This window comes from Oryx dammah, unplaced genomic scaffold (genome assembly GCF_014754425.2).
Source record: "Oryx dammah isolate SB20612 unplaced genomic scaffold, SCBI_Odam_1.1 HiC_scaffold_26, whole genome shotgun sequence".
Lineage (NCBI taxonomy): Eukaryota > Metazoa > Chordata > Mammalia > Artiodactyla > Bovidae > Oryx > Oryx dammah.
The window spans coordinates 16,027,835-16,040,252 of NW_024070210.1; the positions used below are offsets into that span (position 1 = coordinate 16,027,835).

The 12,418-nt window shown below is 51.5% G+C and overlaps 1 protein-coding gene across 1 annotated transcript in view; it reads right to left on the minus strand.

Moving 5' to 3' along the window:
* Positions 1-51: 51 nt before the first annotated feature.
* Positions 52-12,418, minus strand: part of LOC120852697 (feline leukemia virus subgroup C receptor-related protein 2-like) — a 31,300-nt gene continuing 18,933 nt past the window's right edge. The window contains exons 4-11 of the mRNA XM_040226058.1: positions 11,254-11,321; positions 9,965-10,068; positions 6,667-6,777; positions 5,497-5,602; positions 5,236-5,347; positions 4,620-4,662; positions 2,843-2,899; positions 52-1,116 (exon numbers count right to left, since the gene is read on the minus strand). Coding sequence (XP_040081992.1) covers positions 2,869-2,899; positions 4,620-4,662; positions 5,236-5,347; positions 5,497-5,602; positions 6,667-6,777; positions 9,965-10,068; positions 11,254-11,321 — 575 coding nt within the window. The 3' untranslated portion in view covers positions 52-1,116; positions 2,843-2,868. The remainder of the gene's footprint in view (positions 1,117-2,842; positions 2,900-4,619; positions 4,663-5,235; positions 5,348-5,496; positions 5,603-6,666; positions 6,778-9,964; positions 10,069-11,253; positions 11,322-12,418) is intronic.

Below are 12,418 nucleotides of genomic sequence, written 5' to 3' on the forward strand. Positions count from 1 at the left end.
TCCCATTCCCACCCCCAAACCTGTCTCTGCCCCAACAAATGACAAGGCAAGCCATAATAACTATTTGTATTTTAAAAATAAAACAATGGTTTCAGCAAGCATTTGGTTTATGCATTTTAAGGGACTAAAGAGTAAACACTTTGGCCTCATCAAAAAGTGAAAAACCATCACTGTCCACTTCCCTCCCAGCCCTAACTCGGTCCTCCTACCAGAAGTTGGACTTTTCTTATGTACAGAGGATCTGTGCACACAGACACAGACACCGCGGGCTCACCTCGGGTCTGGCCCGAGCACCGCTGCCACGCAGGCAACTCCGAGGCGCTGAGGCCGAGGCAGTGGGCACAACTAAACAGCACAGGTGTCTTGATTACAGAGCTCAGGGCCCAGGAGAACTGGCACAAACGTCTTCTTTTGAGGCAATTCTCCCCAAGCCGTTGAGTAGAGCCAGATGCAGGCAAGGCAGGAGCAGTCAGCTTGGGCTGGTTGAAAGGAGTCGCTTTAAATTTAGGGTGTCTGAGAAAGGATTGTTGCTAGAGAAGGGGTGAGGAGAGGGTTTGGGACTGCAAACACTGTCCCCACCAGAGGTGAATGCGCTTACCTAATCCAGCAGACACGAGTCCCATCAAGGCCCCCCACTCCTTTCCTTTCATCTCTCGGGAGGCCCTTGGAGTTCTCAGGGCAATGATCCAGTTGAGTTTGCAGTGAAGGACATAGACAGTGGGCTGGGCTCGCCCTTCCTCTGGAGAACATCTCCCTAGAGAGGGGCTGGAGCAGGAAGGTGAGGCAGCAGCCAGGACTGACTCCAGGATTCTCTCTGTCCCCCAGCTCCCAGAACCTGCAGGGGGAGGGCGGGGCCCCCACAGAGACAGGGCAAGCTCTGGAGTGGCTTCCAGGAGGCAGAGCGCTGTCCTACAGACACAGATGTTCCTCCCAGTTCCCCCAGAAGCTGCTCGGGTGAAGGCCGTGGGGCTGGCAGGCAGAGCTGTGCTGGCTGGAGAGGTGAGAGCGGTCCGAGTCCCCCAGGTCGCTCCTCCGCTCTCAGAAATGCTCCTCCTGGACAGTGGTGGGGGCTTTGCTGCTCTTGCTGTCCTCCTCCTCTTCCCCCTCCTGGGGTTTCTACAAGACAGACAAGGAGACAGCCCTTGGGGTGAAGAGGCAGGGACTCCTCCTTGCTGGAGCATCTTCCTGCCCGTGTGTCTGGAATCTGGGGGGAAGACGAGAGTCCCAGGCACTCAGCATCCCCGACTGAACAAAACGAGGACAGGGGCTCCAGTCACACACAGTGCTTCCCCAGACACACACCATCACGACAAGAGCAAAGGAGCAAAAAGGTCAGCCTTCCGGGACACCACAGACTCCAGGGACCATCTCAATGTGAGTGCCACTGAGCTCTGGTCACCCTCCTCCCTTTCTGACAGCCTCGCCCCACCTGGATGGACCCCCACGTGCCTGTGCAAAGGCCCAGGTCTGCGCCCTCCTCAGGAGTGCTGACTATCCCTGGTCAGGGGCACCCCCCAGGTGAGGAATACAGTTACCACGTGTGTGGAACAGACGCACAGTGAACTGTTACGAAGACAGGATGTGGTATGGCTCACAGTATGTATATACTAATATAGCTCCCCAGAGAAGAGGCTTGGGCTGTTTGTCATCAGATTTCGTGAGGATGATGGCTCAGAATTAGTTCTTCAGGGTCACACTTGTTAGCTGGGTGGGATTAATATGCCCTGAAGATTATACTCTGAGGCCCCTAAGTACTAACTGCCAACTTGGGCGTTTGTCTTCTTTTTTAGGAACACTTTGCTTCTCTCAGGGGCTCATCTCGCTCCCAACAAGGCCTCGAGCACGGGCCGAGCCCCACACAGCTCTGACCATCGAGGCTGGAGGAGCACACGCAGGCCACGTCAGCTGGACAAACGGCACTTCACCCGCCACAACCCCCAGGGCAGCCCGTGGCAGAGGCAAAGCGGGAGCTCCAGTGTCCAGTTCTCCATCTTGCTAACTGTCGGCACCAGCTCGGCCTCAGCCCTGAGAAGCCCTCACTCAGGAGCCAGCAGCCGCCTTCAACCACTCACGCCACCTCCTGTCTCTGACACACTCATGCACACACACCCGCCTCCTTCAGCACGACCACCTTGAAGTCACAACCAAACAAGGCTTATGTCTCCGTGGCCAAGAACTACCAACTGGAAGAAAAATGGAAACCCAAACACAGATTGTCATCATCAGCATCAGTCCTGACCCACTGGATGTTCTGGCTCTTTCTGCCAATGACCCACCTCACTGATCAGAAAGCGCAGCTCTGGCCCGATGCGCTCCCTGCCCTGTTGTCCGCTGGCACTGAGACTGAAGTCCTGGGACGGTCTGCAGGTCCCACTCACACCCGCCACCTCGGTGGGGAAATGACGGCTCCTTCACGACGCCCTCTGACAGCCCTGACTCCCCTGTGCCCAGCCCCGCGTGACTCTGACCTCCGTCCCACCAGCCCCCCAGGTGCATTCAGGACAGCACCGTGAGCCTGCACCCACTGGCCTCCTGGCCTGACTCGCGCTGCTTCCCACAGTCCACACGCACAGGACCAAGCCCTCACTGCCTGCTGGATAACAAGCCTGGCCCACGGGGACAAGGAACTGCCTGCGAGACAGGGAAATGTGGGACGACCTAAGTAGCAAACAGGAGGAAACGGACGTGTACATGGAGACGTGCGGTACATGGAGACGTGCGGTTGGGGGGCAGTGGTGTAGAAAAGTTGTCAGACTCTCCTACAGAAACAAGCAGGGTAGAAAGCCCAATGCACAGTGTACCCACAGGAAACACACAGGGAAATGACTAAAATGTTACTTACTAAATTATCTCTGGTTGCTACAAATATCAGCCACTTATGACTTCCACTTCCCTAAATCTGAAAGGGAAACACAGATTATAAAGTAAACATAGCAAAATTTGTATCACTTCACACAACGAGTCACATTTCAAATTGAAACATTTTTACTAGAATCCATCCTGTTATCACAGGCGTCTTTTACCCAGGCTCCCAATGGATTCACCGAAGTGTCCCAAATCACGTTTGCTTGTCTATGGCACAGGGACCAGACCATCTCCACAGGGTGATGGCAGGGTCCTCACAGGCTCCTGAGGAGACCGCTCCTGTCTCAGGCGTTCCCTGTGTCCCCCACTGAACGTCCTGTCCCAGGCCATCTCCCCCTTCACCTGCTACCTGCTGCCACCTGCCAGCTCCAGAGCATGAGGTCAGAGGACAAAGACCTAAAGATTAGCATCCGATCATCAAAAGGACTAAATATACCTGTTTCAGATTCTATTTTTCTTGTGGAAATTGACAAAGATTTTTCAAACTGGTAAATACGTCAGCTTGGACCTTACATACTCTGAGAGCAATGTAAACGAGTGGTATTGACAGTACCTTTCTAGAGGACAGCTGAGTAATACATACCAAAGTCTTAAAAATGGGCATGACCACTGACCCGTTACTCAAGGAAATACTTTGCTAAAGAACATGCCCAGAGATCCAGCTTCTGGGACCCTGATCACAATATTGTTTAAAAACAAAATTTAGAAACAACCTTAATGTTCCTGGACAAGAAAACTATTAAATCGTGTTTACCCATGTGCAGTTCTTAGGTCATTGTGCAGTCATTAAAGGTATGCTGCACGTGGGGGGAAAAGTGTATTGTAAGAAACTGATGAACTGATAAAGTGCTGGCAACAAGTAAAAAAAAAGCACGTAGAGCAGGAGTCCATTTCTATTAAAAATACAGCTATGTACACTGTTATATGTGGACACAGACACATATAAGAAATGCAAAAATAACAGCACCTCATCTCTAGCTGATGCTATTTCAGGTGACCATTAAATTTTTACACTTTTATTTTTTAAAGTTATTTTACAGAGAAACATTACCTCTGTAATAAGCTTTAGGTCTTTTCTTCTATTTTAAAAGGAATATATCCTACTATGCTCCTTCTTAGAGCTGAAAATTCCTTTCATCCTGGCTCAGACTTGAAACCTAACAGTTTGATTAAAATAGTCCATAGCCCATTGGAGCAATTGGGAAGCACTTTTCTGTTCTAGATCAAACTCCTGGTCCTCTCCCCTTTCACCACCAATGTCTGCTTCCTGACTTCTTTTAGAGCCCAGCTAGCAACCCACTGGTCTCTCCGTCCCCTGGCACTGCCTGGGGGGCAGTGACGTGCCAGGAGACCCACTGCCTCGGGGCCACCACCGCTATGACAGGATGAAGGAGCCAGCCCCCCACATTTCCTCTGTTCATGAACCCCAGGCTGAGAGGAGAGGAGCTGGGGCCTTGGGTCTTGTCTCAGGACCCCGGGGTGGGTGTTGCTCCGCAGACTGTGACACACGGCCCGGCTCTGGGGACCAGAGCAGGGAGGCCAGGAGCAGGGAAGGAAGTGGCAGAAAAACCCGGAGAGGGCAGCAGAAAAGCAGGGCTCAGCCCCGCAGAGGAAACCCTTTGTCTCCTCGTGTGTGATGCTGAGCGGCTCTCACAGCCCCCAGTCCCCCGGGCGCTCCCCCCACGTCCCCCCAGTGCCACAGCCTCAGCAAAGTCTGTGCCCACATCTCGGCCCAGCAGCTCCCACATACTCACATTCTCAGGAGCCTCTGCCTCCGGAGATCTGCCTTAATGAATGCTAAGATCAAGTGATGACAAAGAAGGGCAAGTTATCAAGCAGAGCAATGGTCAAGCTCATCCACGAGAGGGAGCCCTTACTCTCCTAAGGGTCCCGGGTATCCCACCTCCTCCTGACCTTCCAGGGATCTGGAGGTTCTACCAGCCAGCTTGACGGAGCCTGGGAACCACTGCTGTGCCAGACAGGAAGAAGCCAGTGATGACAGTGGCCTCCATGCATAGACCCCTGATATTTGCAGGGAGTTTGCACACAGTGCTCCAAGCATCACAGCCATCTCCATTCTACAGATTAGGAAGGTGGGGCTCCAGAGGCTGGTCCACTTGCCCAAGGTCAAAGAGCTATGGAGGTCAGTGTCACAGTGCAGGGCTCCAACAAGGGTCTTTTGGGGGTAGGGTGGGGGCAAAGCCCATGCTCATGCCTCCCAAAGATACTTCCTCACGAGCCCTCCGCTTTGCACCTCTGCCCCAGTGTCCCGGATCTGTGTGATCAGTCAGGACACTGGGGTCTGAATCTGCCAACAGCATAAACTCAGGCACAGTCAGAGCATCACTTTGTCCTGGGGCCCTGACTCACCAGTGAGCACTGCCCCAAGGGTCAGGAAGACACACAGGAAGATGTTCCCAGGCATGGTTCCATAGTTGTCGATAATCTGGCCCTGGGAGATGGTGAAGATGATCCCGAATACCTGCAAAGACACAGAGAAGACAGGAAACAGGGGCCCAGCCAAGCAGCCCATGGGGAGCTGAGCTGCCCTAATGCTGTGCCTGCACCCGCCAGGCCCGGCAGGGAACACAGACCCACGGCTCCGGTGCCACCACCCAACGAGAGGCCTACCTGGGCAGACACGTTGAGGAGGCCAGACGACATGCCTTCTGATTCCGGGTATGTCAGCTCCACGGCAAACTCAAACCCCAGAGTGAGATAGCCGGTTATGGAGATGCTGACAACCAGATCACAGAAACAAGGTAAGGGAGGACTTCTGGAACAAGGAGGACAGGAGCCCATCTCCTCCGCACAACGACTTTGCCTGTTGTCTTTCTTCCCATCAAGACATTCCAGGCCCATGAAAATCAGGCCAGGCCAAGGAAACAGGGACCCTTGCAGGCCAGAAAGGAGCTGAGGCTATTTTCTCAGCAGCCCTTTGGGGATCCCTGTTCCTTCTGCATCTGACCATCAGTTAGGGTCAGCATTTACAGGAGGGGTTGGGATGCCTGGAGTGTTCAGCCCTCAGCTGAGAACTGCTGTGTGATGGTTACACGGCCCTGGGCTGGCAGGGAAGTCCCTGGATATTGACCAGCCTCTCCATAGCTCTCTGGGACTCAAGGGGAGGGGCTCGGCATCTTGAGTGTCCTTCAGAGAGGTGCCAGCAAAGCAGGACTCAATCTCTCTTTCTTTGTGTCTCTCATACACACACACAGTCACGTAAAGCCCACAGAAAAACAATTGGGAGGTGACAATGAGCAGAGATCCCTGTGGACAGGTTCTTTCTCATATAACTGGTCTAGAAAATGCCAGTCCTGTGATCTGACATCTGTACCACACCTTCTGCTGCTTCACATCTGTAATCACTCTCATTACTTCTAACAGCTGCATACATATGGCAGGCCACTCTTATCTTGTGGGTCTCAGAGCAGTTATGTGACGTGCCTGTGGTTTTAGATAGTCCCCAGCATAACTGACATTAAGATCCACCCTTTCTGATTCCCAGACCCGTGTGCTTTCTGTGGCCCCCTTGTCCCAGGCAGAATTCATAAAGACAGGACATTTCCTAGCCTCCTAGAGATTTGTGAAGGACACGGTCCATCTCATCAGCATGGATGGGCCTGGCAGCCCCCAGGGAGCCTTCTGAAATGTGACAGGTGAACATGACCTCTGGCCACTATTTCCGTTTTTCTGGAGGTCAGTGAGAGGCTGCAGAGGGACTCCTATTGCTTCTGGGAGGTCAGAGCTCTAGGAGCCGTGCGCTGGTGCTTTCCAGTTAAGCAGGTGAGAGGTGAAACTTACCCAATTATCCCAGCAGTGATGTATACTATCCACAGGTGTCCCAGGTTCAAGGTCCCTGTGTACCCCGCCATGGCCACGAGGGTCATGATGTAGAGCACCAGGGTGGTCTCCCTACAGAGAGAGGCGAAGGTTCTAAGTGGCGGCCCGCACACTTCACCGGGATCTTTCCTTCCTCCCTCTCTCTCTCCCTTCCATCCGTGGGGCCTCTACTGTATGTCAAATCCTCTGCTGTGTGCTGGGACATCCACTCACATGAACACAGTGTCCATGTGGTTAGTGGACAGAAGACCCATGATCACACAAACAGTTCCTGTGCGCAGAGCTACCAAGGGTCAGACCAGGACAGTACGAAGCATCTTGAGGCATGTATGTTCTGCTGTAAAGCCCTCTCAACCAGCTCACTCTGCACCTGGACTTGACACATCCTACCTGCATAAAAGAAGGGCACAGCTCTTTCATCTCCTCCTCCTTCACACACACAAAGAAAGGGACACACATCAGCCGTGGTCAGGTGGCAGTGGTCACAGGACCAAGAAGCCCATTCTGCTTGTCTGCATCGCCCCCCAACCCCAGGACAGTGCCGGACAGGGACCTGACTGTGAGAGTCTCTGTCATCTCCGAGTCCTTCCTCTTGCCACCTGCACACGTGCAGCACAGCTTTCCCCGCTGAATCTGAACTCCTCCACTCCTGACAGTGCGGCTGAGGGAACATTCCCCAGCCCTGAACGAGCCCTTAACTCCAAAGCCCAAGGGAGAAAGCTGCGCCCCCTGCCGGGTGCACGTCCCTCTGCTGGTCCCTCAGAAGGCCCATCAGTGCTGGCTTCTGCTTCGGGCTCACCCTGCTCGTGCCCCTCCACGCACCTCTCCCCCAGGTTTCCCCTCAGGACTGCTGTGGCCCTGACTCCTGCACTGGGACAGGCCCCTCTCCCTGTCCTCCTGACTGAGGTCAGGGACCCACAAGGCACCTGCTTGTGCACTCTGGCCACGAGCATCAGGACTCAGACCACGGAAGCTCAGAGCCTTCCCTCATCTCTGCTGAAGCCAGAAACACGGTGGGGCCGGCTGCATATACTGTGCTTACATCAGACTGATACTGCAGTGATTGGATGCCAGGAATTCTGTTGAGCCCTTTACGTGCAGTTAGTATTTCATTCAACTCTTACCAAAGGTGTGCAGGAAAAGTCTGTACAACTATCCTGAATGTGACCAAAGAGGAAACATGAGACTCAGGTTACGTGTCCAGTCATGCATGCAGTAACTGCACAGCTAAGGTTTGAATCCGGAGCTGGGCTTGGAAATCTGTCCTCTTTCTGCTCCCCCACACAGGAAGACTAACACCCTGTTAGTCTTTGGAAAAGAGCAACAGCCTCTGAACGACACCTCTCCCTCCTGGGTCTTCAGAGCAGCTGCTGGGGTCAGAAGACCTTCATCTCTTCTCCCCCTGCTCCCCGCATCCAGGCCTTCCCACTGCAGAGCCCAGCCCCATGGACACCCATCTCCCTTGCTGACCACACAAGCTCACCTTTTGCCATATTTCTTTACACACAGCTTCTTCTTAAACCACTAGCCTGTCTGCAAAACTATCTGTAGCCTCAGCCAGACATAAATGGACCTGACCAACCAATTTCCATCTCCAAACCAAAGGGGACACACCTGAGAGCCTCAGGGAGAAGGAACAGGCACCAAAATGCCCAGATGACAGAGCTCCCCAACCCTTTCTCTGCCCAAGTAGTGGAGCAGAAAGAAGAATGTCCCTGCTGATTGCAGGATGCAGACATCAAATGCCACTAGGAACCGTGTCAGCTAGACTCTGCAGTGTCCTCCCAGCCTTTCACTGTCTTTTCACTGTCTTTTCTGGTTCATCTGAATCATCTGGTTGCCCACATCCTGGCCCAGCAAACATTCCAATCCCTGCTTTCTGTTGCCGTAGAGCAAGCCTGGAAGAGAAATGCTGTTATTCCCCGGCTCAAGGGTGGCCAGTCCTCACTGCCTGAAACCAGCAACCGGCATATGGCAGAAATGAGGCAGTAGCCCGGCTCCACCAGCAGTAATTAGGGCCAGCCGGGCTCCTCCTTGTGTCCAGCAAGGCAGCCAAATCCCCAGGAAGGGCCTCAGTTGGCCTTTGCCGAGGGCAGCCAGAGGGAGCCCTGGTCTGACCAGAGCCTCACAGAAGCAGGTCTGTGTGCAGAGAACAGGTCTGCTGCTGTCTGTCACCTCCAGACACTGGGAACTTTGGAGGCCTTGACAAAGCAGCCCAGAATACTGCCCTGCCCAGCACAGGATGGCCGAGGCAGCTGCCCCACTGAGCAGCATTAACTGAGCACCCAGTGGATGCGGAGCCCAGGACAGACACAATTTGAGCCTCTGTTTTCAGAGCACTTTTCCCAAGGCTGGCTACTGAATCAAGGTATCTGGGTTGATTTTTAAATGCAATTTAAAAATTGACATCCATGAGGGGTGGAACCCAGGGATCTGTGTTTTTACTAAGTGTCCTGGCTGCTACTGCTGCTAAGTCACTTCAGTCATGCCCGACTCTGTGTGACCCCATAGATGGCTGCTCACCAGTCTCCCCCATCCCTGGGATTCTCCAGGAAAGAACACTGGAGTGGGTTGCCATTTCCTTCTCCAATGCATGAAAATGAAAAGTGAAAGTGAAGTCTCTCAGTCGTGTCCGACTCTTAGTGACCCAATGGACTGAAGCCTACCAGGCTCCTCCGTCCATGGGATTTTCCAGGCAAAAGAGTACTGGAGTGGGGTGCCATTGCCTTCTCCGATTAGCCTGCAATCCACTAAAATTTTAGTGGCTCTTAGAAACGCACAGGGTAATCAGGACTAAACCATATCACAATATTTACCAATGATGTGGAAGCAATTGTAAGGTAATTCACTGAAAATTGTTGGAAGCACAGAGCACCCTGGTTAACCCCAGGGGGTCCATGAAGGAGCCATGGGAACCTGGCAATGGAATCACCTTCTCATCCCCACTCTTTGGCGTTTCCACATACTTCCAACTGCTGATCCTTTCCAATGTTTCTTTTCTCCTTCCTCTGCTCCTTCCATGATCTACTTCAGATGGAACTCGGAAAGGCCTGATGTTCTCTATCTCTAATCTTCCTATGGTCCCCACAGGGAAGGAACTGCTTCCCTCATTTTATAAATGAGGAAACTGAGCTTCCAAGAAGATACATCTGAAGTGCCTCCTTGACCACTCAGACCCCAGATGCTGAGCTAGGTTCCTAATGAACATGTCATTTCAAAACACAGTCTCCAATTCAGTCCAAGAGGAAGAGTCACTTACTTGTAGGTTTTGGTTCTATCCAGCCAGATGCTTGAGATCACAGTCCCAAGCATTCCTGCAACAGCAATGGTCAGGCCGATTCTTCCAATTATCACACCTTCCCCCTAGAAAAACCACAGCCCCAAGGATCACTCAAGGATGGAACAGAACATCTGATGGGGCGCAGTCACCAGCAGGCCAAGGGGTAAAGGCAAGTAACTGGCGTGCCATTAGAGCCAGTTCTCAGAAAGTATTAGAACGAGATGACCTGTAAGAAGCTGCCAGTGGGGACAGAATCCTAGAATAATTGCTCCTCCCAACATAATGTAACCCTGGATGTGTGTGGATCATACTGAATCTTGGGGGAAAATAAATTCTATCCTAGAACCACTTTTAGACAGATTTTTAAAAATATAATCTTTATAGGAAAGCTTTTTCATTATTCCCATCTCTAAGATGGAAAAACTGTATATATATCCAAAGATTCCATAAAAGATTTTTTTTCCAGCTATCAGTGCTAAAGGGATAGAAAGATAATAATTATATCTATTTAAAGTGTTCTTAGAAGCCAGACAGCATGCTGGGGATTTTTATATCATCATCTCATTTAATTCTCTTAATTCCCCACCATAAGGTTAGGAATCAATATCCCCCTTTTACAGGTGAAGACACTGAGGCACAGTGAGATTAGCCCACTAGCCCAAGGTCATGGGGCCTTTATTAAGTGCAGAGGTAGGATTTGAACTCAGAGCTGTCAACCTCCAACACTGGAACACTCAACGCACAGTGGCCCATGCTCCCACAAGCATGAGACCCTTGAGTTTTAAAAAGAGGCCTGGGCCTTGGATTCCTGATTCTAAATACTCAGAGTCCCATTCCCAGCCCTCCCTGGTTCTGGAAACATTTACAACAGGCTTTCTGTTGAGCCACTAAGCGTTTAAAATCGAACCTTGTCCCTATTTCACAACTTAGATGTTTCAGCTGCAAGTCTGTGTGCATATATGTTTGCCTACTATGTTGTCTGGCAGCATGTTATGTACTTTACACATAGATATCTTAGCATTTACTTTCTAAGCCTCAACTAATTTTTCAATAAGTAATTAGGCTTCTTCTGAGAAAAGAAAATGAGAGCTAAGAGACGGTAAACCAGTTTATTATACATCTGAGTTCTATTGGCAGTGAGGCTGAGACCCAGAGCCGCCTCCCTCCAAATCCTGGATTTCACACCAGAGCATGCTGCCTCCCCAGCTCCTGCCCAGACGAGAGATCACCTTCTCTCAGGACCCAGCAGGTTTGGGGAACACCCTTACCGGGTAGTGGAAGATCACCATGCGACTCAGCAGGGTGCACAAGGCATAAAAGGCACCAGCATTCAGACCTGAAGGAGGCGGGGGGAAACACAGCATGAGGGGCGTTCTCCTGCTGGGGCCACTGCTGACTTCTGCCCCCAGAGGTGAGTGGTCAGAAACGCTCACCTCCTTGCAGTGAGAGTGGTGCCCTCAGAGAAGAAGAAATGCTCTAAAACAAACAAAAGTAAACACTTTCATCTCTTCTTAACCACCCAGCATTGTTGTCTCATCCCTTTAGCTCTGTCCTGGAAACCCAGGTTCCAGAAAGTACGTATTACTCCCAGTCAGAACTGTTTACATCCCTCTTGAGAGTTGGCCTGACCTAAGGGTTCAGTGAAACTACTGGGCACCTTTCTACCTCCTCCTGATGACCCCTCCAGAATGCTCCAGACCTCTGACCCCTGAACATATTCCCTCTGTAGGTAGATTGTCACCTCTTTCCAACATCCCTCTTTCAACTCTCTACTCAGATTCCATATCACCCAAAATCCTATATTTGAAATCAGAAATGACCCTAAAGAACATCTAGTTGACTCTCCTGATTCATTGATTCATCCATCAAGTAAATGGAACACCTAGAATATATTTTTGGAGAAGGCAATGGCACCCCACTCCAGTACTGTTACCTGGAAAATCCCATGGACAGAGGAGCCTGGTAGGCTGCAGTCCATGGCGTCACTAAGAGTCGGACATGACTGAGCGACTTGACTTTTACTTTTCACTTTCATGCATTGGAGAAGGAAATGGCAACCCACTCCAGTGTTCTTGCCTGGAGAATCCCAGGGACAGGGGAGCCTGGTGGGTTGCCGTCTGTGGGGTCGCACAGAGTCAGACACGACTGAAGTGACTTAGCAGCAGAATATATTTTAGTAATTGGTGTCATTAGAGAATGAGGCCATTTGTCCAAAACCATATAATGACTTTGTAACTAAGATGAGACTAAGACTGATCCAAGGAAAAGGGCCTCCTACCATCCTTTCATAATAATGATTATGATGGTGGTGAGGCTCACATGACTACCACTGGCACACTTGGCATTAGGTCCACTTAGAAAGATGTAAGACAGGACATGGTGCCCAGGCAGGGCAGCCTCAGGAATGGATGGTGATGGCTGATGGTGATGGTG